Genomic DNA, 26,279 nt, shown 5'->3' with positions numbered 1-26,279 from the left:
ATACCATAGCTTCAATGATGAGTGGTTGATAGTAAAAAGAAAAAATTCGGGATAATAATTATTGCATACCCAATTGATGCTTTTTATTTTGGGTGAAAGATAAAAGTTGAAGTATAGCTACTTCCAATAAGCTATATTTCATATTAACTTTGTCAAATGTTGTATCTTCCTACACTTATACTATCCTCTAACAGAAATTTAAGCTATCTAGTGGGCAATGGTCAATCACTTATTATATCATGGTCAAAACTAATGAAGTCTATCGTTCAATCTCTACTTCACCCTGTATCTCCTGAAGATTGGGACATGACTCAAGTGAAAACTGGCTAATTAAAATTGATTTTGGTAATGTAGCAGCACATTTTAAAAGTAAGACAACAGCTTTATTATTGCTCATTCCTCTTCTTTGGCTCAAGAAATAGCAGGAGATATATTATGATAAGTGAATGTCCACTCATTAAAACTATTGTATGTCTCTACCATTGATAAACGAATTAAATCATAAATAACCATTCATAAGCTATGAGAAGAGTGCATACAACACAATGCAAATAAAATTAACTTTAACATAGAGTAAAAAGAGAAAACAACACTATTTTTTGATTTGTTTAATAAAACGTTATGTTTTAGGTTTCATTACGTCAAATGACAAAACAACGTAAGGAACCCTATTTTTTTACTTCATACGATCTAGAACTCCTCTCTTTGTACAAATGTTTATTACTCTCCTTGTAGGAAGGTGATTTGAAATAATGTGATGAATTAGAATAAAGTATCCTTTTTGTTTCTTTTTTTTTACATATTGTTATTAACATCTTGTTAGTTATTTTGTAAAACAAGCCAGAAAATTGCCTTTTTTAGGTTTTTATGTAACAATTACTTATTATATTTGCAATAATTCTCGAAAAATTGGGTTTTTTTATTCAAATTTTAGAGGTATTTTTTTTAATATTTTTTTTCTCCTCATTCTTATATGTTAAGGTCGGCAAATTTTTTACAGTCGTATAAACAATAGGTCAAATTTACTGTTTATCAAAAAAATAACCATCTTCCCTTTGTCTATATTTTTTTTTTATATTTTTGAAAAACGATTACTGTTTTTGGACAATGCTTCCAAATAAGGTAATCACAGCTAAAAAATACTAAAAGAAAATAATGATTGGCTAATTGATCCTTACTAATAATTCAGTATCCAATCACCCTTTGTTTTTTTTTTTTCTGTGAATAAAGGTGATCCTGATGTTCACCTGCCACTATCGCTGCCTGCTCTATCAGAATATAGAGCTTAGGATTTTTAATCTCTGTACTTTATCTAGTGTACTTGTGTTCAAATAGCATCAGCATGTAAAAATTTATTCATAAACTGAAAGCCCAAGCAAATTCAACATATTAATACGCATAACCTTTTTTTTTTTCTTTATTTTTTTTTTTGGGAAACTCTGAACCTTTTGTAATGCCCTTTTAGCTTTTGGGGGAATCTGAAAAAGGCGCATGGTTTTATTTTTTTTTTTGTCAAATTTCTAGTTATTTTTGAATACACGTACTGTTTACACGATGGTAGAAATGCCAGGATAAATGTTGATAATCATTACTAGTAGTATTTATTATTGATACGAAAATAATAAAGAAATGAAACAAAGAACAGTGAAAATTATCATTGGGACCTTGCATTTTTATTGAATATAGCGTTAATAAGAAACTCGTTTTGTCCATAAAGTCATATTTGGTGTGGGACGTGTGACAATAAATTGACTTTTTTGTACCTTGAATCCTGGTTTTTCAAAGAACTGAATGTCCCTGATTAAGATAGACAGCAAAATTTTTAGCTCGACAATAGCAAATCTTTGACCAATGCATTGACGTCCACCAGCTAAAAAGGGAAAATACTCATAAGCATTGCCGATGTGATCCGTCTTTTCCCAGCGAGAAGGTTTGAATTCATTTACGTCTTCCCCCCAAATCTCTTTGGAGTGATGGCTAACAACAGATGGGATGTAGAAAATGGTATTTTTAGGTAAAACATAAGGCCCCAAGACAACAGGCATACGACTGACTCGAGCTGTCTGAGGAACAGTGGGAATCAGACGAAGAGTTTCACAGCATACATGATCAAGGTAAGGAAGGGCATTGACTGCATTATAGTCTAATATTTTGTTGTCTTTAAAGAGCACAAGTATTTCTGATCTTAACTTATCTTGGATATCTTGATGTTGAGCAAGCAACCAAAGACACCAGCATAAAGTATTACTTGTTGTTTCATGACTATGAGCAAATGATATTGTCAATTACATGGTTATACTATCTTTATGATGTCTTACCCAGCGGCTAAAAAGGTCAAGCATTGGTGTCTTAATTCCTCTTTAGTAAAGCCTTTACCAGTATCTTTATCAATCAAATTCACCATCAAAGCCAACAAATCCTGGTATTGGCTGGTCTTTCCCGATTTCTTTTCTTCTGCATCCCTTTGTAAACCAGCCTCAACCAAAGCCTCGCTTTCCTCTTTTAGCCACCTCAACATTTCAGCATCCTCTCTATTTTCCTTTGTAGGTAATAAACCCAGAACAGGAAAGGCTATTGTCAAAATTCGTATCAAGGACATACCTCGAGAGAAAAGTTTGAGGTAAGCCTTACTCAATCGATTCATTTTATCTGTGCCATAATGCGCCACTGATCCAAAGTCTTGGCCAAAAGCTGTGATACCAATAATATCTAGAGTAGCCAGTGAAAGATCTCTGGATACTTCAATTTCTGTATACTCCGTGTGATTGGTGCTAATCATTTGAATCCATTGATCACGTAAAGTATAACAAGGGCCAATCATTAATGGAACCATGGCACGAATTGATTGAATAGAGAATGCAGGGTTTAACATCTTACGCTGAACACGATGAGCATGACCCTAATGAGAAACACAGTTAACCTACTTATTTTTCTTCTTCTTTATTTACCTCAGCCACTAATAGTCCATTGCCCACTATTCTTGAAAGCATTTTGGAGGCAGCCATTGGTTTTTCAAAATCGTACATTTGACTCGTCAAAATTTGTTTGACCAACCTGTCATCGCTTACAACCACACGAGGTTCATTCCAATAAAAATGAACAGTGAAGATACCGCCGTATTGTTCTGCCCATTTTATGAAAGGAGATTGATCGTTGTCTGCTTTCAAGATCTGAAAGAAGTTACCCATAAAAGGGATCCAACCAACACGAGGACCTGGGATCTTATTAGCAGGATGAAGATAGAGCCTGTAAAGAACTGTCTTGTACAGAAAATAGGCTGCCACACTGGATAAGCCGAGTTTGGCAGCAAGTGTAGCGTCTAGCTTTTCAGACGATTTCCATTTTTCAAGATAGTTTATCACATTCTTTCTAATAATTTTCAAGGTTTCTTCATTCATGATTTGATATATAAGTTGATACTTAAACAAAAGAAAGAGTAGGTTCTGTATGTGTTATATGAAAGCATCAATTGGATATTATCTAGAAACGGCTTGTTTTATCCATAAAAGGAAAACTACAAGATTTTAAGATACTCCGCGCCAATAGGAACCTTGTTTCTGGTAAGTTGGACTACCATTAGACCAGCTTACTTGTTTTGTATAATTCCATATTAAATAATTATTTATCAAGCTTTTCAAGACAATTGAAAAACCATAATGGACTGATCCAGGAATAGCAATTATTATTCAAAGCAATGGAGCAAAACATATATAATTAGCGATCCTTCGTGACATAAATGAATTATTTTTTATCTTTTTACTCTAAACCTTAATCTGAATCACTCACTTTTTTCAATTTCTTTACCTAACAGCAATAAAGCAAAATAATAACAATAAAAGAAAAACAAAAACTTCATTGTTCATCGGCTTTCATTTACTTTTCCCTTTCTTTTTCATTTGATTTGCTTGTTTATGTTTCAACTGAGATTTGAAATTACAAGTTGGAGTCAATGATATTTAAAAGCTTCTTCATTAAGAACAAAACTATGGTTTTCTTCAAAAAAAAAAGATGCATTTTTTTTATTTAAAGTTGAACCTAATATCGTGATAATGAATTTAGGCTCTACTGCATATGACTTATTCATTAAGCTTAGATGTAATGTACTGTTTGTTATGGCCAAATTAGCTCACGTTAAATTAAATTCGTTTGTTCGTGTTTTCATCCTGTCTTATTCTGACAAATAATTTCATGAAACTTTTATTTTGATAGAACAAAACAATCTAGGGCTTTTTCTCTCATCTCTGTTTGTTCTTTTTATATTATTCACAGAAAAGGATACATTAAAGTGATTGACAAAGGATTTATGCATAATAGATCAAAAGCAAGTTTCATTAATCACCTCTCTGTTACAAATTGATGTCTGGAAGTTCAAATGTTCCTTAGAGTAGAATAAAAAGACCACAGCAAGCTTCAATGATTGTCAACCGGGTACATGACGGATTTATACAAGAATAACAAAAGAAGACATGGTAGCTAGACTGTAAAAGAAAAAGATGAATAGAATGAAAAGATATCTTATTGATATTATGTGTTTAACTCGTTGTATTGTGCTACAATTCATCATTATTTTCCATTTATAATAAATAGTGTCACACTTTAATATGTCAAACTGCATTCTTTGACTGCTTTACCCCTTTTTTTTTTTTTTTTTTTTTTTTTTTTTTTTTTTTTTTTTTACTTGATTAAGTTGTAAAAATATGTTTTGCCATGAGTCTACTGCTTTACCTATAGATCATACCTACATTACATATTCAGATACTTCAGTCATGGAAAGCTGGTTATATAAACAGGGTCGTAAATATAAAAAATAGAACAGGCTTTGGTCTATATTGAAAAGATTCCATTTGCTTTATTTTAAAAATTTTAATGTATGTTTATAACACTTGACATTAGCCAAGTTACAATGTAGGATGTACGTATCAAAGGCATCATCAATTTACAAGGCTATCGTATTATTCCCGATGAATCCATGAAGATGGGAGAATATTCATTCCAGTTACAACTCAAAGAAGAGCGTACGCTTTATTTTTATACAAATGAAGGAAATGACATGAAATTATGGGTCATAAATCTTATGAAGTTTACCATCTCAAGGGATTTTTCTACTCCCGTTCTTAGTTCTCGAGTCTTCGACACCATCTTTCTTGAGACTGCACACTGCATGTAGCCCTGGCCGCCTTCGACGTCGAATTGTAAGTATAAATAACCATTATTGATTAATCAAGGTTCAGAGTTTGATAAAGAATATCAATGTGCTCATTTGTATAAAGAAGGTAAAAGTATTGAATAAGATGTATGGGGACACGCAAATTTTATTAAGTGGATCACACTATATGCTAGGATATCAATATATTATACTTGAGTAAATTGGAGCAAGAGACTATCTTCATTAGGCTTTTGTAAGAATTGACTGGAAAGACTATACCATCCCCGAGACCCATTGTCTGATAAAGCTATTTAAAATGCCAAACAATATATTTTCTGCTTTCAAGTTCATGTCAAATGAAACTGTTTCGACTATAGATAAGTCATTTAATGTTGAAGAGAATCAATAATAACTGTATATATAATGAAGATTAGCTTTTATTTTATAATAAATGTTTATCAAGAAAATGAAGATAAAATGATATTCATGTTACGGTCTACAATTGAATGATTTTCTTCAACTGAATGACTTTATATATATACATACATCATCAAACTTAAAGATTTTTGTTATTTTTGTTGTTTATAATATATCATGTACTGTTAATATTTCCAATATTCGATATCTTTCTTTCTTAAAAAGAAACCCACAAGTTCTTTATATAAATCGTCTCCGACAAGTTGAGCAGGAAGACAGATTTTTAAAAAACCAAGTTTTCATTTCTTTATGAAATGAGAATTTTAGGTTCTTTCACAATTTTTTTCGATTATTTATCACCGGAAAAGATCTATAAAGGAACCGCAGAATGAATGAGCAGATTCGCTAATGCCGTATGAGCTTGTAGCAATGGACGGTGTTTGATAGTAACTGATTCGATATCATTCAAAAAAAAATGTGAAAGAAAATTTTTTTCAGAGTTGTCTCCGATAAATTATAATGTTTAGATCAAATGAGCTTAACAAAAATTTCTGTTTGCCTTTGCTCTATTACACAGTACTGTTTTTTTTCTTCCATTTTTATGACTGGTTGACATCATGTCCTCAAGTAATTTTTTTGTTCTTTTCCCTAAAAAAACATATTTGGTAGTTTTTAAATATTATTTATATATTAATAATGCAAAAAAGAAACCTTTTTTTTATTGAATACATGAAAGTATATGCGTCATAGTGTAGAAAGAGATTACAATAGCCTTTCCCGCATTTTTATGCTTTTACAATTTAATTGAATTGGAAGTAGAGAGACAATAGAACTTTGAGAAACCATCAAGGATTGCGATGTACTGCCAAATACTCAATATACTATGAGTTGTCAGTCTATATATACCGAAATAAAAGAAATTCATTTTGTACATGCTAGTAAAATAATTAAAAAAAACTTATCTTGTGCATTTGCTGTTCAACTTAATTCAATCTTTCATAGCAACTAAGGTGCATTTTCTCAGTATAAAGTTACAATTATATATATAAAAGGAAAGGAGCAGCAGAAAAGAAATGGCTAATTACTTCTGGCTTGTGAATTTACTTAAGCTATTGATATATAACTGATTTACATGTAAATCAATGTGCTTTCAACATCTTCGTATAAAAAGTTGTAAAGTTTTTAGGTAAGAATCATGGAACATTATTTTCTTTTGATTTTATTACAGATGCAGTAGCAGCAGCTTTCCTGCAAGTTAATTTTTTCTTTTTATTCTATACTTTTGTTAATAATATTAAGAGTGTCAGGTTATTCTTATTCTTTCGTCGCACATCTTGCTTCATGTTAAACCTTTCTCTTTTTTGTTTTCATGCTGTCTGTTTAATTTAGTAGTCCGACACCCGGACCGGAAATATACATCTTCATACAAGTGTAAGTAATGTAAATGAGAGGGCAAGGCAGAAAAATTGGTGAGAAGGAAAAAGAGGTAGGCATCTGGGTGAACCATCTGACCCTTCTCTTTTCGTATACACTCGTAGCGCGATGGTAAAATAGCAGATGGATTCAGCCTAGTATGGATGACTAATATCATATATGTATAGCCTAAGCAGATCAAGGATATCAAGGAATTTCTCGAAATTGCCCGCAGAAAGGACGCCAAATGTAAATATTGAAAATCATAATTGAATTTATTCGTACACACTCACATGCAATTATATATAAAGCCGCTCGCATTAAGAAGAACTCTGATTCTATCAAGTTTAAGGTTAGATGTTCTCGCTACCTTTATACTCTTGTTGTTAAGGACAAGTCTAAGGCTAACAAGCTTAAGCAATCTCTTCCTCCTGGTAAGAACATGAAAAAAAAGGTCAAGATCGAAATACTCATCTATTATATAGCTCTCGTTGTCAATGAGATCTAAGTAGTCTCAACTATACATACGGACACCACTTTTTTTCAATAAAGCAGCTCAATAAGCACAAAAAAAAAGTCTATAGTGGAAATTGTGTGGAAAGAAAGGGATAGTTTGTTTATTTAGATTTCTGATATCAACATCAGTGACCTTGCATTCACGCGTGAATCGAGAGGGGGAGGGGGAGATACAGCCATTTTTTTTTTGCATGTGTATGTGTCTGTGTTCAGCATGTATAAAATCGAATGTTATTTTTTAAATCAATTCTATGGGGTCTCTAATCATGAGAAATCTCCAAGAAAAAAACCCCATTCTTGATGTATATTCAAACATTTTACATCCCATAATAATCAAGAGTCGTATGCTTAATGACCATTGCTTATTATTTTTTGTTACATTCAAGATATTTTTCATACATTGCACAATAATTGAAAAAGATAAAGATATTGCCTCATGTAAATATATGTCTGTCACGAATATATGGTATTTTATTTTATTATAATCAAAATGACTACAATTCTATTGATCCCAAATTGATGCTGTTAATTAGTGTTTGATCATTTTGAGCGTAACATAACATTGTGCTCTTATAAAAATTTGTGGGGTTACATTGCGGTCAACCTTATTATTTATCCTCTAGGAAAAAATATGATAACTCACGAAAAATATATATACAAATTGGTTAAGGAAGCAAAGGTATACTTGATATCTTGTTACTATACTCCTTCCTTCTTTCAGCCTTCTCTCCTTCAATCATTCGCATCAAACCGGTGTTTGAATATATATTTTTTAAACCAACTAATTTGAATTCTTAATAACCATTGGGGGAAGTAAATGATTCAGTGTTCATCGATGCCTTCTGTTCGCAGCCCCAATGGATCAATTACAAACCTAAGCCATTTCGGTTGTCTCTAATACAGCGATCTCTACCATCATCGGCAATGTCACCAATACCAACTTCAAAGTGGTCAGTTTTTTGGAAAATGCCTGTTTCGCCTGAAAGCCGGTCTTTATGGTATCGTCTATTCCATCGTAAACTCTTTAATCAGTCACTTCTCTCAAGATTCGATAACGGTTTGACCTCTTCACAATGTAAATTTTGCTCTGCTAATAATGAAGACTTACAACACCTCTTCGTGCGCTGTCCCAGGAAATGGAGAGTATGGATAGATGCCTTTAACTTTTTTAGTCCACACCTCACTTTCACTCAAGATGATGTATGCTCAATCCTCTGGTCTTTTCAGCGGTTTCCTTTTGTAGACAATACTGATCTCTGGACTCTCAGCTGCTGCGTGCTCTCTGTTATCTGGCGTGCCCATTGGAGATTTACTATTGACGGCTTTCCTTTTATTGATAAACAGTTGGTCACTCGTGCCATGTCGCAGTTTGTCACCCTCAAAAGGGACAGACACGACCTTGATTAGCATGTTCGATCGCTTAAACTCTGCTTCTTTTGGTTCACACCGCTCTCAGACGTGTGAAAAAAAAATCAATCTGTCATTACATTATCAAATTGGATTACTGCGGCGTAAGCACTTTGTTTTTTTTTTTGGAAAATAAACCTGCAATAAATAACTTCTTTTTCGTTTTTTATTAGACAAACCATTAGCAAGAAAAAAGAATTACTTTGATCGTTTAACGTTGGTATGTCGACATTTAAATTTTTCCAGATCATTATTTTTCAAAAGATCAAAACGTGATAAGATCTCAAACGGAGAGCCATGATCTACAACAACTTCCTTGATATTGCTGCATTGTCTAGTATTCAAATTAATTAGCATGAAAAAACTTGCTGCAATCAGTATTCTTTTCGGCTTACTCTAAAAAAATCCTAATATCATTTGGTGATGTTGAACGCCCGGCGTAGTCAATGATGACAAGGTGGAAAGGTTTTTGGCTGAAATGGACGTGTGCCACTAAATCTATAGAAAATCTTCAGTTATTATAACTATTATACTGAACCTTGATGTACATTCGTTGTGCTACAACAGTATAAATAGAGCGATTAATAAACATCATCTCTCGTCTTCTTAAGTCTTAATTTATATTGCATTTAAATCACACATTGTCGTTTACTTATTTCTTTTCTGGGAAACGGAGGTGTATGACACACGCAAACTCTCAGAAGTGGTAAAGGACCTAAGTAAACTCTGGCTTGGACCCATTTGTAAGCACAATTTCCAATTCATTCGTCCAGTGGATTTGTTTTTAAAGTGTTGCACGAATTCGAAAGCTTGATTCGACATGGTATGTGTTGCAGGTTTCTTTTTTGGTAGAGGTCCCAGTTGTAAACGATCAGGGTATTCCAATTCTTGTGAAGAGTTTGAACTCGATTCGTTCAGCAAACGATGCTTGACTTCACGGTTGTATTCGATGCCACGCTCACAAATTCGTTTGGTTCTGTCCATGTCCATTCCGGAAGATATTTTGTCAATCGTCCTTTTGAACAGCTGTTCGTTTGTGTCGCAAATAGTCTCGATCCATGAAAAAAGATTTTGTTCGAAAACTTGATAGTGGCACACCAATGCGAAAGCGGTTTTGTAGAGTTGTATAATTGTCGGATCGTGTGGATGGGTATGAAGGTATAACGAAGGCTGCTGTTCGGCCAAAAACAGAGACAAAGCCATGACTGGGTTCAGTGGACTATCAGAATTTTGACCACGCATCGTTTCCTTTGATACCAACTAGCAATATTTGGCCCACATGGTGCATGGAAAAGAGAAGAGCCAAGGTCTTTGATCTGAGGAAGGTGTAAATTCCAAAAGAAGATTGCTTGGAGAAATCTTGTGAACGCCAAAAACTAATACGACAGACAGGATTTTGTGCACTTTCATAACATTGAGGGAGTAACCAATCAACCTTTGCAGGAATTGTGAGTCGATGGTATTTTGGATTTCAATCAGAAGAAGTGAAAAGGAACCCAGCGTAGAAAGTGCTGACATGTATAGAATATCAGACCTTGTGCCATTTCAATCAGCACCAGCAACCTTGTACGTGCCATTGGGAGTGCTCATTAAATCATGGCTTATAAAATCAACAACCGATTGATTCTTAATGAGCATACGACTAATCATGTCGCCTCTTGGTGTGTATTCTGAAGGAAGACGTTGGGTAAGCAAACTATCTTCGAATGAAAAAAAGTAAGACAACTAAATATCAGTCATTTTGAAAACAACTTACCTGAAACGTTTGAGTCCATGGCAATAGAGGATAGAAAAAAGAAAAAAGAAAGAGCGAACCCAGAAAGCCCAGGCACACGCGCCTGAATCATCGTAATTCATTCCAACTACTCAAATTAATTCATATTTTTTTTTAGTTCTACAGCCTTTCTTTGTTGAGACACTTACCAAAACATTTTGCAGAATGAGAAACAAAGCCTCTGAAATCACTTATAAGCCATCACATGTCTCACTGATTCTGGTCATTAGTGATTCTTTTTTCCAGAAACCTATTTCGTTTCACTTTACTCTTGACAACTGGCCAGAGCTGCTCAATTGGATTCAGTTCTGGAGAATATGGAGGAAGGTATGCATACCGATATCCTCTTGAGCGGATATATTTTCCTATATCAGTTGAGCTATGGATAGGAGCATTATCCATGACAAGATAATGTCCCTTCATTTCTGGATATTTGTCCATTTCATCAAGGATAGCTTTTAAAAAGCTTAGATAATGCCCTGCCATTGTTCCTATTCTATAACAATCAGTTGAACGTCCTAGCTTTCTCTTTTTGATTTATTTTGGGGCTCTCAAACTAACTTTAATTAATCCAGAGGCAAATATTGTGCCTAGAATAGATGTTGCTTTCGCCTTAGTCATAGGTACTGTAACCACTGTAGGATTTCCTTTCTTTGACCTTGCTATACAGTGGCCGCTCTATTTAAGGGCGCCTGATTTAAGGGTATCTTCTATTCATGGTTTGTCCTAAAGAACGACATAGGTCCCCAGCATAAATACCACTCTACCACTATTCTATTTAAGGGTGCAACGCAGATATTTTTTACCACTAAATAGAAAAAGCTTTTATAAGTGATAGTTTTTTGGAGCACTCTAACAGTATTTTTTTTTACCTTTGCAAAATAAGATCGAAGATCTGTTTGCTCTTTTGACTTACTTAATTCAGCTCAAGAGTCAGCCAATATCATTCGAATTCGGCGATGTCATTTACGATCAAGATCGTCCAAAGGAACTTTGTACATGAAAATAGTTTCATAAGCTTCTCTCAACCGTTTTCTACACTCTACTACATCGACACGCTGCTCATCTTGCTTTGTATTATCATTTTCTTCTGTTTCATCTATGTTGCCTTCTGCCGTTTCTTCATTATTAGTAGTGCTTGTTGTATAACATACTATCATCTCGCTTTCATCTGCTTCAATGTTCAACTGGCTAACATCAGTAATTTTGTTGTCAAAGCTCTTGGGGGAGATTTGGGAGCATTCCATTTATTGTTTCTGGTTTTACTTTAAGCCATGCATTAGCTAGAGAAAACATAGCCTGAGCTTGATCCATTTTGTAACCATTCGGATTATCCAACTTTTTTACTGATGTACAGACATAAAGCACGGTCATACTGCTGGGCTCGGAAGTGTGCCTTAAAGTTGTCAATAATTCCTGTGTATACAAAATATGAATGAGAAAACTGTAAAACCAAAAGACAGCTTATATAGCATTTTATCAACAAATAATAGGTTACCTGCATCAAGAACTTGTAGCTTGCTAGTCGTGTTTGCTGGGAGAAATAACAATTTGATATTGTTGAGCGGAATTCTTATTTTATGAACGGACGCATTATCCAAAAGAAGAGCAATTTTTCGATTCTGTCTTCCAAAGGCAACATTTAACTTTTTCACGTATGCTGTGAAAATTTCAGTTGTCATCCAAGCATTAGTACTAAAAAACAAATGAAAAAATCTAGTTTTTTCGTCATTAGAGTAAAATGTATAATGCCTCTTATTGCATAGCTCCATATAAACAGCTACATTATTCCTCTCAACTCTAGCTGATTGCAATGTGAGCTTAGATGGTCTCTCTGGAGGTTTATTTTGTAGAAACTGAGTACGAGAACTTATTGTTTCAATAGCAAAAAGGCTCCTCATCAACAAAAAGATCCATTGGCTCAACTCTATGTTCATCAACAACATGTCCTTGTCCATCCTCGTAAAAAAATTGCATATCCATTTTTGAATGTTTGTAAAAATAAATAGAAAATCAGAAAGAAAAAAAATGAAGAATGAAATCATTACTTTTATTTATGCCAAATAAAATGCCACTGAGCGACATGTAAAAACAAACAAGGTTCATTCAATTTGAACACGACTTTGATTTTACATCAAGTGGACACCATTTTTCTTTGCACGACATTAAATTCAAAAACAGCGACTTTACTTTTTGAAATGACTGTATTGTATTGACAGTTATTAAAGAGAAAAAGAAAAAGGAAGAAAAGAGGAGGTGATGATAAGGATGGTAGACTTATTTTATGTAAAGTGCATTTGATTGCGTCTAATGAAAGTCATTAGACCTCAACTAAACCTGGTAAATTAATAAGAGAACAGACACTATTTTGGGATCTTGATATCCTTGATGGATTAAACCCGATTTAGGAATTGTTGTTTGTCGCAAAGGAATTAAATGCATATAAATTGAAGCATACAGCAAATAGTCAACAGACAAAAAAAAAAAAATAAAAAAAACTTTTTTCCCTTTATTTATTGATTGGTGCTTGCGATAGATGAATAATAAGGTACCTGAGTGGATGATAAGCTCATATAATTGTATCTCCGATTCCGTCTAAAGTGAGACCCAAAAAAGTTTTTTTTTTAATATCTTCTTTTCTTTCACTCTTTCCAATATGAGTACATCAGGTGATGAAAATTCTACACATTCCTTTTTGCTTGTGTGACATTAACAATTATTGACAGATCGTCAATCAGTTTTCACATTAAAAGAGTTGGAACTAATTAATCAAAAGCATCGAGATGGAGATAAAAGTGCGATGAAGTTCATTATTATTGATCGTAAGGTGTATGATGTGACTGAATTCTTGGAAGATCATCCTGGTGGTGCACAAGTGTTACTGACACATGTTGGAAAAGATGCATCTGGTAAATGAGAGTAGAAGTCTAAATAAGAAATATTCACATTATTTGTTAGATGTATTTCATGCTATGCATCCCGAGTCAGCATATGAAATCTTGAACAATTATTTTGTAGGAGATGTAAAGGATGCACATGTAAAGGAGACTCCTTCTGCTCAATTTGCTTCAGAAATGCGTCAACTTCGGGATCAATTGAAAAAAGAAGGCTATTTTCATTCTAGTAAAGCTTATTATGTTTACAAGGTCCTCTCTACTCTTGCTCTTTGTGCAGCTGGTCTTGCTATTTTGTATGCTTATGGACATACATCTACTTTAGCTGTTGTTGCATCTGCTATTATTGTTGGTATCTTTTGGCAGCAGTGTGGTTGGTTGGCTCATGATTTTGGACATCATCAATGTTTTGAAGATCGTTCTTGGAATGATGTTCTTGTTGTTTTCCTTGGAAACTTTTGTCAAGGTTTTTCATTGTCATGGTAACTCATTATTATAAATCATGTTTATTTATTTATTAATTTTCTTTAAAAAAGGTGGAAGAACAAACACAACACACACCACGCTAGTACGAATGTTCATGGACATGATCCCGATATTGACACTGCTCCTGTCTTATTATGGGATGAATATGCATCTGCAGCTTATTATGCCTCACTGGATGAAGAACCCACAATGATTTCTCGATTCCTTGCTGAAAGTGTCTTGCCTCATCAAACCCGTTATTATTTCTTTGTTCTCGGCTTTGCTCGTTTATCATGGGCCATTCAATCCTTACTCTACTCATTCAAACAAGGTGCTATTAACAAGTCTCATCAACTCAACCTCTTTGAACGCTTTTGTCTTGTTAGTCACTGGACTTTATTCACTTACTGTACAATTGCCTGGTGTAGCAACGTTTATCACATGGTTTTGTTCTTTTTGGTTAGTCAAGCAACGACCGGTTACACACTGGCCCTTGTATTCGCTTTGAATCACAATGGTATGCCTGTGATTACTGAAGAAAAGGCCGAGTCAATGGAATTTTTCGAAATTCAAGTGATTACAGGTCGTGATGTAACACTCTCTCCTTTAGGTGATTGGTTCATGGGTGGATTGAACTATCAAATCGAGCATCATGTAAATAGAAGAAAAGGAAGCAGTGGATACAATGAAATTAATGTTTATTCAATAGGTCTTCCCTAATATGCCTCGTCATAATTTACCTAAAGTAAAGCCAATGGTCAAGTCACTTTGTAAGAAATATGATATTAATTATCACGATACTGGATTCTTGAAAGGAACATTGGAAGTACTAAAGACATTAGATATCACTTCCAAGTTGTCTTTGCAATTGAGCAAAAAGTCATTTTAATCTTTTGATACCATTTTCTTTTAGACATTTGCATAATAATAAATTGTTGCTGATCAAATCATCACCTTTTAGTTCAACATTTATCTGTTGTATATCGTTTAATAAGAACAATGATCATCTCATTCTTTTCATACTGTTTGTATTTCTTTATCGTTAACAGTCATACTCTTGTCTTTTTTCATTTTGATTTTCATTATATAATCTCAATGACTATATCTATTCTAAATTGTAAAGAATGCATAAATAGACAATTATTATCTACAGCAGGTAGATGAAGAATATTTTTCCGGTGAGAGACTATTTTTCATCTATAACATTTTTTGGTGATCAACTTTCAAAAAACTTTCAAACGCGTTTTTTTTATTATTATTCTTTATTCAATAAAGCTATATATACGTTAATGTACTTTTAGTAACATGTCATCCAACAATAACATCATCTACACTTTAGCCACCATTCACGAAGCTTTAACGCCTTCATATTTGGATAGTGTTATGGCTACAGGTGTCATCATCAAGGTTGACTCTGCTGTTTGGAAGGAATGCTTGGCCGGGATCAACGAAGCATGTGCTTATGGCTGGAGAATTCTCAACATCTCCCTTTGCTTTTCACAGCAATATTGCTGTTATCGTGCAGGAACTTACAAGTCTGTTGCCAAGGACCGCCCTGTCCAAAAAAAGCCCAAGAAGGTGGATTGCAAGTGCACACTTCATGTTAGAGGTTGCTATGCTTATCCTCAATACTACGAATTTGGTATCGAAAAAGACCATACAAACCATGTTCCTGGCGGCTTTTTAGATGATATTCGAACCTTTCGTTTGCCTAGAGATCGTTTGCACGAAATTCTGCAACAACTTCAAACTTCTTCCAAGACTCCTCGTCAGATAAGAATTGATATGCTGAAGGCTGCCGACACTTTCGGACGCAAGTCTCACCGTAAGGTAAAGTATCATGATATCTGGAACATCATGAACAAGGTATGTTTAGTCAAATATATTTGATATAGTTGATATTAACTGTTTCACTTTTACCTTAGGTTGATAAAGAACTGTATCATTTTCACAAAAATCATATGGTGTTTTTCAAGATTTGGATGGATCAGAAGCTTCCCGAAAAAGGCTTTCATTGTTTTACTGGGAGGTTGTCTTACTCTCAAGACTCCTCTTTGTTTGCATGTGGATTTGTCTCTCCAGATCAACAAATTCGTATGAAGAATTCGAAGGCTTTCTGTTTGGATGCTACTCACGGTATCTCCAGCAATTTGTCCGATATTCTGTACACCCTGATCATACGTGATGACAGTATTGGTAGAGGATGGCCCGTTGCCTATATGATTACCAACGATCGGAGCACGGGTCCTATTGTTGAATGGCTTCAACATTTGAGAAATCCTGGCCTTTTGGTTGATCCCAAACAATTTACCATCGATTGTTGTCAATCGGAAGTTAACGCCATTACCAGAATATTTAATCCTAATCGAACAAAGATCCAGTTTTGTGTCTTCCATGTCACTCAAGCTTGGAATAAGCATCTTGCTTCAGTGTCTGTTCCTGGTAACACTCCTGGTGAAAACCGTAGTCTTCGTGGTGAGATGATGCGTTATCTTCAAAAAATTGTGTATGAGGAAGACAAGGACCAGTTCCTTCAAATGGTTACTGCGTTCCAACTGGTGTACGCTGATCAAAGTAAGTTTATGGATTACTTTACCCGTAACTGGTGTACCGAGGATAAGATGAAGGTTTGGAGCAGATCCTTTAAGGACCGTCAGTACTCTCATATGCTGACCAACAACTACATCGAATCTTGGCACAACCAACTGAAGACTGTGTTTCTTGGTAGAGTACGAAACAAGCGTCTTGACAAACTTGTTTTCGTTCTGGTTAACGATGTTGAGTATTACCTCAACCAGGAATTTGAAAGAGTAGTCCAAGGAAATGGCGCAATGTCTCCTTTTTTTAAGCAGCAAAGATTGCGTGAGTTAGAAGCAGAAGAAGTAGATGAGGAGGTTAGAAGTGATATGATAACAGGGCCCATTACATTGGAATATTCTGGTAAGTGCAGGTATATGGTATGTTCATTTGTCAAGGGTGCTTCAGTTGGTTACTCAATTGAAGTTACTGAAGACAATTTGATCATGTCTTGTACCTGTTACGACTTTGAAAAAAGACGCCAACCATGTAAACATATGTATTTGTTGAAATTACATGCTAATTTCTCGTTGCATTTTCCTTCTTCGACAACTCCCATCCTTCACAATGCAACTGGTCAAGATATATCTCACAACAATTCATCTGAAACAAATACCAACTCTGTGGTTAACAGAAAAAAAGAAATCGCTAAACACTGCATGGATATTAGTTCGACACTGAAGTATGCTAATTCTGATTTATTAAGACGATCTACATTATGATTGAAGAAGAAGCAATAATCATGCATGAAAAATATAAACACGCCCTTGAATTTGTTCAACAAATGAAAGATAAGTATCACACCCATTTTCGTAAATCTAACACTCAACTTTAGAATAAAATAAGATATTAAAATAAAAAAAAACAAAGTTACTTTTCATACTTTGATAGTGGTAGATAAACCTCTTTTTCGGAAATTCTTCATCTACCAACAAATATAAAAATTCCTCATTTGATCAAGTCGGACTTTAAGATTCTTGCATAGGAATGGGTTTTTCTATGGCCGTCTTTTCACGATATAAAAATACAGGAGGCAAAAGTTTTTTTTATTTATTTCTTCCCTAAATATTAATCTACATTAATGAAAAAAAAAACCAATGGTAAGTTTTTATTATTTACTCAGTGAAACAGTTAATAGAAAGACATGACAACGTCTAGTAGGCGAACGGACCTGCTGGCCTTCGTGTCAGGACAAGCCTTGTAGCTGAACTTCCCTCATGTCTGCTGCTAGCGATTGAACGGACCTGCTGGCCTTCGTGTCAGGACAACTCCTTGTAGAAAGCGAACATCTATTAATGTCAGGTCTCGAGCGGACCTGCTGGCCTTCGTGTCAGGATAAGCCTTGTAGAAATCTGGCGGTTTACTGACTTTTTTTATTTATTTTATAGGTTTGATTTTGTCTCCATAACTTTTGTACAATGTTTCGAAAACAAATAAAAATTCTTGGTAAAAGGGTGGAGCAATCATTTATTTTTTGAATAAAATTACTTTTTTTTTCTCTTAAATCCAGTTGTTATTTTGTTTTTAAAAGCATGAATTTATTTTATTTCAAATAGGGGAATTAATAATTTATATAAACGGGGATTAATGAATGTTATAAAAAAAATGGTGTTTAATGGCAGGGATGATAGAAGCAATTATATCTGCTTCTATCAACCGTTTTATTAGTAATTGCTTTTATTACTTTGGGTTCCAAAGTAATATTACTACAATCTGCATCTGCTGCTGCTGTTGTTGTTATTGTCGTCGTTGAAAAGTTGTCTTTAGAGTAACAATTAATATAGATTACCTCTACAACATTATATAATAGGTCAAAGTAAGGAACCAACTGAAGCAATTCATCAATTGAAGTTGGAATCCTTACATTGCTTAGTTCTGTCATCATACAAACACCGTCAACATTTTGGCAAATGTAAAATCGTAAATTTGTGCCTAAAGTTTATGTTATTAGTATCCAATTGCCAAATTAAACATGTATTGGTCCACTATGTAACACTTACCGATGGCCATCACTTGAAAAGTATTGTTTAAACCATACTGAGAAAGGGCGGTTTTACCAAAGATTCCCAAACGATACAGATCAGCATTGATTTTACGGTGATTGGCTGCATCGTCAATGGTTTTTACTTCAATGAAGCCAATTGTTTTACGATCGTTTTCAATGCAACCATCCGGTCTGTTCTTCGTAGCTGTTGGATGGTCATGATTATTATTGTTGCTGAAGGTAATGGTATTGATCCATTTGAACATCATTCTGCTATCCTCATCACTGTCAAATAAGGATTGAAACATTGGTTGAATGTACCGAGTACACAGTTCATACTCCTTCACTTTCTTTTGCTGTGTACTACTAGGAAGAGCTTCAACCAAGCTTTGAAGCATAGCAACAACTTGACAAGCACAGTAGTCGCTCTATTTAAGGGCGCCTGATTTAAGGGTATCTTCTATTCATGGTTTGTCCTAAAGAACGACATAGGTCCCCAGCATAAATACCACTCTACCACTATTCTATTTAAGGGTGCAACGCAGATATTTTTTACCACTAAATAGAAAAAGCTTTTATAAGTGATAGTTTTTTGGAGCACTCTAACAGTATTTTTTTTTACCTTTGCAAAATAAGATCGAAGATCTGTTTGCTCTTTTGACTTACTTAATTCAGCTCAAGAGTCAGCCAATATCATTCGAATTCGGCGATGTCATTTACGATCAAGATCGTCCAAAGGAACTTTGTACATGAAAATAGTTTCATAAGCTTCTCTCAACCGTTTTCTACACTCTACTACATCGACACGCTGCTCATCTTGCTTTGTATTATCATTTTCTTCTGTTTCATCTATGTTGCCTTCTGCCGTTTCTTCATTATTAGTAGTGCTTGTTGTATAACATACTATCATCTCGCTTTCATCTGCTTCAATGTTCAACTGGCTAACATCAGTAATTTTGTTGTCAAAGCTCTTGGGGGAGATTTGGGAGCATTCCATTTATTGTTTCTGGTTTTACTTTAAGCCATGCATTAGCTAGAGAAAACATAGCCTGAGCTTGATCCATTTTGTAACCATTCGGATTATCCAACTTTTTTACTGATGTACAGACATAAAGCACGGTCATACTGCTGGGCTCGGAAGTGTGCCTTAAAGTTGTCAATAATTCCTGTGTATACAAAATATGAATGAGAAAACTGTAAAACCAAAAGACAGCTTATATAGCATTTTATCAACAAATAATAGGTTACCTGCATCAAGAACTTGTAGCTTGCTAGTCGTGTTTGCTGGGAGAAATAACAATTTGATATTGTTGAGCGGAATTCTTATTTTATGAACGGACGCATTATCCAAAAGAAGAGCAATTTTTCGATTCTGTCTTCCAAAGGCAACATTTAACTTTTTCACGTATGTTGTCATCCAAGCATTAGTAGAATAGTGGTATTCAATTTCATGATTTTTTCCAACGGCAATCATGGATAACAAATTAGCTCTTGCTTTAAAACATTTGGGGCTCTTGTCTTGTGCGATAACAATTGGTTGACCTTTGTAAGACCCATATGGGTTACAGAGCAATTCAACCGTCAGACGAGTTTTACTTTTTTTAGGCCACCAGGCGACTCGGAACATATGGTTATTCTTGGTGGTTGCTGGTAATATAAACTTGTTTCATCAAAGTTCATGATATCTACAGGATCATATGGCTCAAGAAGTTCTTCTATCTTCCTCAATTCGTTCTGAATGTTTTCAGAAGAGATGTCTACTGAGGCACTTTCACCATGCATTGGTCTGCATTTTACTCCAATTCGCTTAAAGATTTTGGTGAGCCATCCAGAAGAAAATGAAATTTCATTTTCAAGGATTCTATACTTCACTCAAGCAATAGGTCTTACATATCGAAGGATTGAGTCTCGAATGACTGGCAGATTGTTATTGTTCATATCTGCAACAAACTTTACTACTTCATCATCAAGTTGAGAATAGCGTGTTGCTTTTAGACTTTTACCATTATTGACAACATTAACATTACTATATAACGTTTCAGCATTTTTGAGAATGTTTAATATAGTCTGTTGGGCAAGTGGTTGATTTAAATTGAATTTCTTCATAGCCCATTTACTTAATTCTATTTGATTAAGCTGGCCAGTAGCTTTTTGATCCAAAAGCTCATTTTTTTGAGAAAGAAACGCGTGCTTATTTATTATTAGATAGAATCTAAAGAAATTAAATGATTTTTTTGTTATGTCATATTTATTCTCATCCAAATTATTGAGACTACGACTCGTATATTATCCTTCCAGCAACTTTGATCAAGTCTTAAGCAAGTTTTGATTTGTTAATGTTCTTATACAATTACCAAATCTATACCAACCGACAGTACCTATGTGGAAATAAGTTGTACAAACATGTCTATAATGTAGCTACAATACATATTAAGTGATTTCAATTCTTTAACAGTCACCTATTTCGATTTAAGGGTATACTTTATTTAAGGGTGGCCAAAAATTTTGGCCCCCCTTAAATAGAACGACTATTGTATAAATACATAAAATGAATATTAGTAAAAGATCATCATAGAAAATATTACACACAACTTACTCGCTAGGTAAGGGATATTCAATTTCTTATAAAGATAAATAGGAGTAGCAGCCTTTTGGGGAGCATTTTTTGAATAGGTTGTTTTTTATTTATTTTCTCTTGTATCGCATGAAACCATTTAAGGTAGTGATGCGAACTTGCATAATCATTTGCTTCAGTTGGTCTTTAGAGCTGGGAGTACCATACTCTTTCCAATGTAAAACTGTATCTTTGAAAACTTCTTGTTAGCATCGTTATTCTCAACGAAGAGTGTCATTTAAAAGTAGAGGAGGCTGACTTCTTTTAGTTGATACGATGAGCAAGAGATTTTCTTTGTGCTACTGTTAAACTATCAACCACAGAAAGGATTATGACCAGGCTTAGAGAAATGGCCAAAAAAGTAGAGGATAGTTCTTTTTTCAAAATTACTTGAAATGTTGTTACGATTCAAAATTTCATTTTGCCTTGACATACATGAAACAGTTGCTTGATTTTCTTGACCTTTGAACTCATCCAGGTTGATCCGTTCAGGTAAAGCAATTCTTATCATCTTTATCAGTTTTCTTTCCTTGTCCAGTAAAAAATAGTGGGAAAAGTTGATAAAACAAGTTGTGAGTAATAGCAATGGGAAATTTCTTGTTTTTTACTTGATCAAGATAAAAGTAGCTTTGCGCAAGAATAGAGCCAGCATAGATTACCTGAGTTAAATGAGATACCATCTTTTGGATTCCCAGAATCATATTAGCATCCTTGCAAGTGATGTTCAAATTTTTCTTGATAATCGAAGTTTGTAAACTTTTGGCGTGCTTCTGCCTTGCTCTTGATATGATAAGGACATTTGGTGTTAGAAGTCCTTGTATAGTCAATTCCACCACAAGTAAAGCATTTCATAAACTTTGTAGATGATCGTTGGAATTCTAAGGTCTACTTGTTTGTCCTTATTCATTTGAACAGCTTTAGAAGTCTTTTTTTTTATTGGTCATCAGAGTCTTTACCAGTAGATGCAGTAGTATTAGTTGCAGAGGTAGCAGTAGATGTAGAAGGGGTGGTAGCATACAAGTCTTTACTATCGTTGTCATCTACGATTTATTATAATGTTAGTATGATAGTTGACAAATTTGTGAAGACATCGCTCTTCTTTAGACGTTTCAGATGTATGTAGAGCCTCTTCCTTATTCAAAGAAGGATTAATAATAGAGATTTTATTTTTTTTTAAAAAAAAAGTAAGATATGGTGTAAAAAGACAATGTTTTGATGACAATGGTACTTTGAATCTTCAAATTATAGAAGCCTGTTTGCAAGTTACTCTAGCAGACCGTCAAGGATGGATAAGACATCCAATTTTATTCTTTGACCGATGCCTTTCTTTGGAAAAAAAGCCTATAATGTTTCTAATATAATTATTACATTTTCTCATTTTAAAAGTTCTAAATCTCTTTTTTTTTTATTCTTGATCCAAAGGATGTTGTGTTATTCCCTTACACTCCTTTTTGATCTGACTTGGGAGATTAAGTAGTATTAAAGACACCGCGTGCTCATTTAATATAAACAAAAAGATTTAATCGTAATATTCTAGGACAACAAATCGTTTTAAATGACAGTATTTTGAATTATCTTCATTTAATCTTATTCACTACATCACATTGTATAAGCATACCATCAATTTACTGAAAATTGATGCTATCTAAGCTGATTATGATCGCCTTTGATAACCGTTACAAGGCTCATATGATTGCAAATCTTGAACTTGTTGAACAATTTACAAATTACAATAAGATGCACTATAATACTTATCGGACCTCCTCTCCTAGTTATCGTCATACAAACGAGGAGAAAAAGGTACTGCAATCTCTTGGTAATAATTAATAAAAATGTTGGTATTAGTCAAAAGTTGATGAAGAAAGATATTGTTGAAGACCCATTTTGCTTATCATCACATTGCTCTTTGTAATACTTGCATGATTTCTTCAAAGCTGACTGTATGTTGGCACTCACTACTTGATTTGAAATCATTATGCTGTTGATGTTTTTTTTTTTCTTTAAAATTGACATTAAAGATACTAGCCAAAATATTTTTCCTCTCCTGATTTCCTTATGAACCGTTCTATGACTTGATTTGTTGAATCTACCAACACTTTTTAGGCACTACAGATTGTGCCCACTGATAATCCTCTAAATTTGAATGCCATCAGCCAACATATTTCTCTCCTATAAAACATTGTTCTATGTATATTGTCATTTCGTACTGAATCTCTTATTTTATATAAAAAGATGTGTTTGTGAACATAGTGTTTGCTGCAGGAATTAAATTTGAATAACACAATTTATACAAAAGTAAAAGGAATTGTGGTTTTTCAGTCTGAGATTCAACTCTTTGCCATTGATATGAAGTATCGCACAAAAAGAAAGCCTAATTTAGTTCCTTTTCTTTTACTTTTCTGCTAAAGAAAAAAAAATGTCTTCGGAATCATTTAAAATGCGTAAGAAATAAATGACATTTACTTGATATGTTGATTCTTATAGATAATACAAAGATATACCTGACGTGATTGCTCACAGAGGATTCTCTGCTGAAAATCCTGAAAATACACTGATATCTTATGAAAATGCTATTAAAGCAGGCACAACAGCACTTGAAATGGGTAAGTGACAATTTAAGTTGATGACAACAAAAATTAAAATTGTTGCTAGATATTCGATTAAGTAAAGATAATGAGATTGTGATGATGCATGATACAACGCTAAACAGGACAACCACTGGACTTGGTCAAGTACGTGATCATGACTGGCACGGTGATATTGACCAACTGTTAACAAAAGCTGAACCACGTCAAGCTATACCCAGATTAAATGATGTTCTTGACTTGATTACTCAACCTCACGTTTCAAAAAGTCTTTATTCTATTATTGATATTAAGGTACAAGCATAAATAATGGATGAAACATATTAACATTTCAATAAAGTACGATAATCCGATTGAAATATTGGATTATTTACAAAGCCTATTAGAAAATTACAGCAAGAAGCATCCTGACCTTATTCATCGCTTGATTATTGGTATTTGGAATGTTGAATTTATGAAGAGAGCCAAAGAATTATTCCCTCAATACAAGTTATGTTTCATCGGTCTTTCACTCTCAGCCGCACGTAGCCACTTTTTAGATACCGTCGACTGTCTCAGTTTACCCTTCGCAGCCCTAGTAGATCAAGATGGCCAATCATTTATTGAAGAAGTTCACATGCGCAAGAAACAAGTGTTTACTTGGACGATTAATGACCCATTACAAATGAAGAGCTGTGTACTGTTGCAAGTGGATGGTGTGATTGGTGATAGTGTCACTAGCTTGCTTGAACATGTACAACATAAACCCAGGTCGTTAAAGGACACTGAAGAGTATTTGTCATTTATTGAATCGGACACTTATCTTCAATCAAAGAGAACAAGACTCTATTTTTATTTGATTAAAAAGACAATGTCTTTGGCCAGTTGGAAATTAGTTGGTGTTTAAATAAATAACAAACTATTTGATACTCATGTATTAGTTGACAGTAAGATGTTTAAGAGTTTCATCATTATTACAAAGAGAATAAACTGTATTTTTTTTTTGTTTAAATTATGAAATTCCCCAAGAGAAGAAAAGGTAAGAGTTGTCCCACCCCTTTTTTTTTCATTTCTTTTTTTATTAATCATACCAAACAATGAAAAGTATATTAAAAGAAAGAAAGTTTCTATTGTTAACTATGATTACAGCAATAGTAAATAAGAATAAATGAATAAATTACAATTAAGACATTAATAAATTCAAGTATAGATGAGTTGGATTATTGCATTTGTTGGAGCTTGTATGCTTAAAGTGTTGAATGGAGCTTGGTGGGTGATGATGTATGAATTATTAATTATTGTAGGACAAATGGTAATGATATTATCTGGATCTGTTGAACATTATCGTATTACAGTAAATAGACTATATATAATTCATAAAGTATTACTTATTCCAAATAAGATGATAGCATTATTGACTACAAGCATTCCACTGCTTACAATTCAAATCGATTACGTTTTACAGTATACAAATAGATCCAATATACCTAAAGGACCTACCAATACTTATGTTGTGGGTTATATTGTACTAGTCATCGTACAAGTAAGTAAAAGAATGAATGGTGTAAGCAGATTTCTTATTATCTTGTAAAGTATTTGTGGATTTTAATATTTGGCAGTAGCAAGTCTACCTTTTTTGGAAGATTAGGACAGACGGATGAGAATTCATTGATGATGGAGAATTATTCAGGAAAGATGATGCCAGCACATATCATTTTTGAACAAGAAACAACAGATAAAAGTAATATTTGATTTAATGGCTATTGGCATGAATTAATCTGTAAAATAGATCAAGTTATAGAATATTCTGAAAGGGTTCAAGCCATACATACATGTAAAGTAAATTTAGTATGTGAATTATAAACTAATATATTCATAGATCAAGCTGATCCAGAAGACCCAAATGAGCTGAGCTTTGAAAAAGGGGAAATATTAGAAGTAGCAGACAAGAAAGGGAATTGGTGGCAAGCACGTAAACATGATGGTACTACAGGCATTATACCAAGCAATTATGTAAGTACACTGTATTTTCATGAATAACAAACTCATTTTATACTAGTTCATTTTTGCTTCCCAATAATAATTAGAATGAATAAATTCACAAAAAAAAAAAGATTTATTAAATGTATGCAAAAAAAAAAGATGTGGATATGTACAGAATGTGTGGTTTATAAGGATATAGTTAACAAAAGCAGGGTGTTGCTTCTACAATAATGACTTCTGGCTTCATCATGGTTGACACAGTCTTCTTAGTTCTTTCAATCTCTCCAAATTCAGGAAAGGAGACGTAAGTTTCTGCAAACATGCTTTTCTTGTCTAAGCGTCTTTCTGTATCATGTTTAGATGTGAGTTGTTGAATCAACCGAGAATAATTTACAGTGTCAATTGGGTCCATTAAAAATTCAAAGAAAAAAAATAAAATAAAATAAAGAAAAGAGAGAAAAAAGAATATTTATATGAAATATTATTTACATGTGAATAAAAAGTCTAAAAGATTAATGCCATGTA

The 26,279-nt window shown here is 33.8% G+C and overlaps 12 protein-coding genes across 12 annotated transcripts; 7 read left to right on the top strand and 5 right to left on the bottom strand.

Moving 5' to 3' along the window:
• Window positions 1-1,688: 1,688 nt before the first annotated feature.
• Window positions 1,689-3,398, bottom strand: RO3G_00211 (uncharacterized protein; the record flags this gene model as incomplete). Its single annotated transcript, XM_067654802.1, has 3 exons — window positions 1,689-2,262; window positions 2,319-2,899; window positions 2,949-3,398. The coding sequence occupies 3 exons, from the start codon at window positions 3,396-3,398 to the stop codon at window positions 1,689-1,691; spliced, it is 1,605 nt and encodes a 534-aa protein (XP_067510903.1).
• Window positions 3,399-4,697: 1,299 nt separating this feature from the next.
• RO3G_00210 (uncharacterized protein) lies at window positions 4,698-5,167 on the top strand (the record flags this gene model as incomplete). The annotated part of the gene is made up of 2 exons (XM_067654801.1): window positions 4,698-4,794; window positions 4,944-5,167. 2 exons carry the CDS (start codon window positions 4,698-4,700, stop codon window positions 5,165-5,167), a joined length of 321 nt encoding a protein of 106 aa, XP_067510902.1.
• Window positions 5,168-7,105: 1,938 nt separating this feature from the next.
• Window positions 7,106-7,484, top strand: RO3G_00209 (60S ribosomal protein L38; the record flags this gene model as incomplete). The annotated part of the gene is made up of 4 exons (XM_067654800.1): window positions 7,106-7,108; window positions 7,165-7,225; window positions 7,288-7,410; window positions 7,462-7,484. 4 exons carry the CDS (start codon window positions 7,106-7,108, stop codon window positions 7,482-7,484), a joined length of 210 nt encoding a protein of 69 aa, XP_067510901.1.
• Window positions 7,485-8,458: 974 nt separating this feature from the next.
• Window positions 8,459-8,735, top strand: RO3G_00208 (uncharacterized protein; the record flags this gene model as incomplete). The annotated part of the gene is made up of 2 exons (XM_067654799.1): window positions 8,459-8,567; window positions 8,665-8,735. The coding sequence occupies 2 exons, from the start codon at window positions 8,459-8,461 to the stop codon at window positions 8,733-8,735; spliced, it is 180 nt and encodes a 59-aa protein (XP_067510900.1).
• An 812-nt stretch (window positions 8,736-9,547) lies between these two features.
• Window positions 9,548-10,141, bottom strand: RO3G_00207 (uncharacterized protein; the record flags this gene model as incomplete). The annotated part of the gene is made up of 1 exon (XM_067654798.1): window positions 9,548-10,141. The coding sequence occupies one exon, from the start codon at window positions 10,139-10,141 to the stop codon at window positions 9,548-9,550; it is 594 nt and encodes a 197-aa protein (XP_067510899.1).
• A 303-nt stretch (window positions 10,142-10,444) lies between these two features.
• Window positions 10,445-10,674, bottom strand: RO3G_00206 (uncharacterized protein; the record flags this gene model as incomplete). The annotated part of the gene is made up of 2 exons (XM_067654797.1): window positions 10,445-10,599; window positions 10,656-10,674. The coding sequence occupies 2 exons, from the start codon at window positions 10,672-10,674 to the stop codon at window positions 10,445-10,447; spliced, it is 174 nt and encodes a 57-aa protein (XP_067510898.1).
• A 961-nt stretch (window positions 10,675-11,635) lies between these two features.
• RO3G_00205 (uncharacterized protein) lies at window positions 11,636-11,987 on the bottom strand (the record flags this gene model as incomplete). The annotated part of the gene is made up of 2 exons (XM_067654796.1): window positions 11,636-11,860; window positions 11,940-11,987. 2 exons carry the CDS (start codon window positions 11,985-11,987, stop codon window positions 11,636-11,638), a joined length of 273 nt encoding a protein of 90 aa, XP_067510897.1.
• A 1,486-nt stretch (window positions 11,988-13,473) lies between these two features.
• On the top strand, window positions 13,474-14,921 carry RO3G_00204 (delta-6 fatty acid desaturase; the record flags this gene model as incomplete). Its single annotated transcript, XM_067654795.1, has 4 exons — window positions 13,474-13,582; window positions 13,632-14,049; window positions 14,104-14,686; window positions 14,742-14,921. 4 exons carry the CDS (start codon window positions 13,474-13,476, stop codon window positions 14,919-14,921), a joined length of 1,290 nt encoding a protein of 429 aa, XP_067510896.1.
• Window positions 14,922-15,337: 416 nt separating this feature from the next.
• RO3G_00203 (uncharacterized protein) lies at window positions 15,338-17,331 on the top strand (the record flags this gene model as incomplete). The annotated part of the gene is made up of 2 exons (XM_067654794.1): window positions 15,338-15,898; window positions 15,958-17,331. 2 exons carry the CDS (start codon window positions 15,338-15,340, stop codon window positions 17,329-17,331), a joined length of 1,935 nt encoding a protein of 644 aa, XP_067510895.1.
• Window positions 17,332-18,221: 890 nt separating this feature from the next.
• On the bottom strand, window positions 18,222-18,991 carry RO3G_00202 (uncharacterized protein; the record flags this gene model as incomplete). The annotated part of the gene is made up of 2 exons (XM_067654793.1): window positions 18,222-18,541; window positions 18,610-18,991. The coding sequence occupies 2 exons, from the start codon at window positions 18,989-18,991 to the stop codon at window positions 18,222-18,224; spliced, it is 702 nt and encodes a 233-aa protein (XP_067510894.1).
• A 4,632-nt stretch (window positions 18,992-23,623) lies between these two features.
• RO3G_00201 (uncharacterized protein) lies at window positions 23,624-24,678 on the top strand (the record flags this gene model as incomplete). The annotated part of the gene is made up of 4 exons (XM_067654792.1): window positions 23,624-23,648; window positions 23,703-23,810; window positions 23,860-24,086; window positions 24,133-24,678. The coding sequence occupies 4 exons, from the start codon at window positions 23,624-23,626 to the stop codon at window positions 24,676-24,678; spliced, it is 906 nt and encodes a 301-aa protein (XP_067510893.1).
• A 402-nt stretch (window positions 24,679-25,080) lies between these two features.
• RO3G_00200 (uncharacterized protein) lies at window positions 25,081-25,851 on the top strand (the record flags this gene model as incomplete). Its single annotated transcript, XM_067654791.1, has 5 exons — window positions 25,081-25,125; window positions 25,237-25,314; window positions 25,365-25,512; window positions 25,651-25,784; window positions 25,831-25,851. 5 exons carry the CDS (start codon window positions 25,081-25,083, stop codon window positions 25,849-25,851), a joined length of 426 nt encoding a protein of 141 aa, XP_067510892.1.
• Between the last annotated feature and the right edge of the window lie 428 nt (window positions 25,852-26,279).

This window comes from Rhizopus delemar, genomic scaffold (assembly GCF_000149305.1).
Source record: "Rhizopus delemar RA 99-880 supercont3.1 genomic scaffold, whole genome shotgun sequence".
Lineage (NCBI taxonomy): Eukaryota > Fungi > Mucoromycota > Mucoromycetes > Mucorales > Rhizopodaceae > Rhizopus > Rhizopus delemar.
Note: the sequence above shows the minus strand (reverse complement) of the source record. Positions and strands in the feature narration are given on the sequence as shown.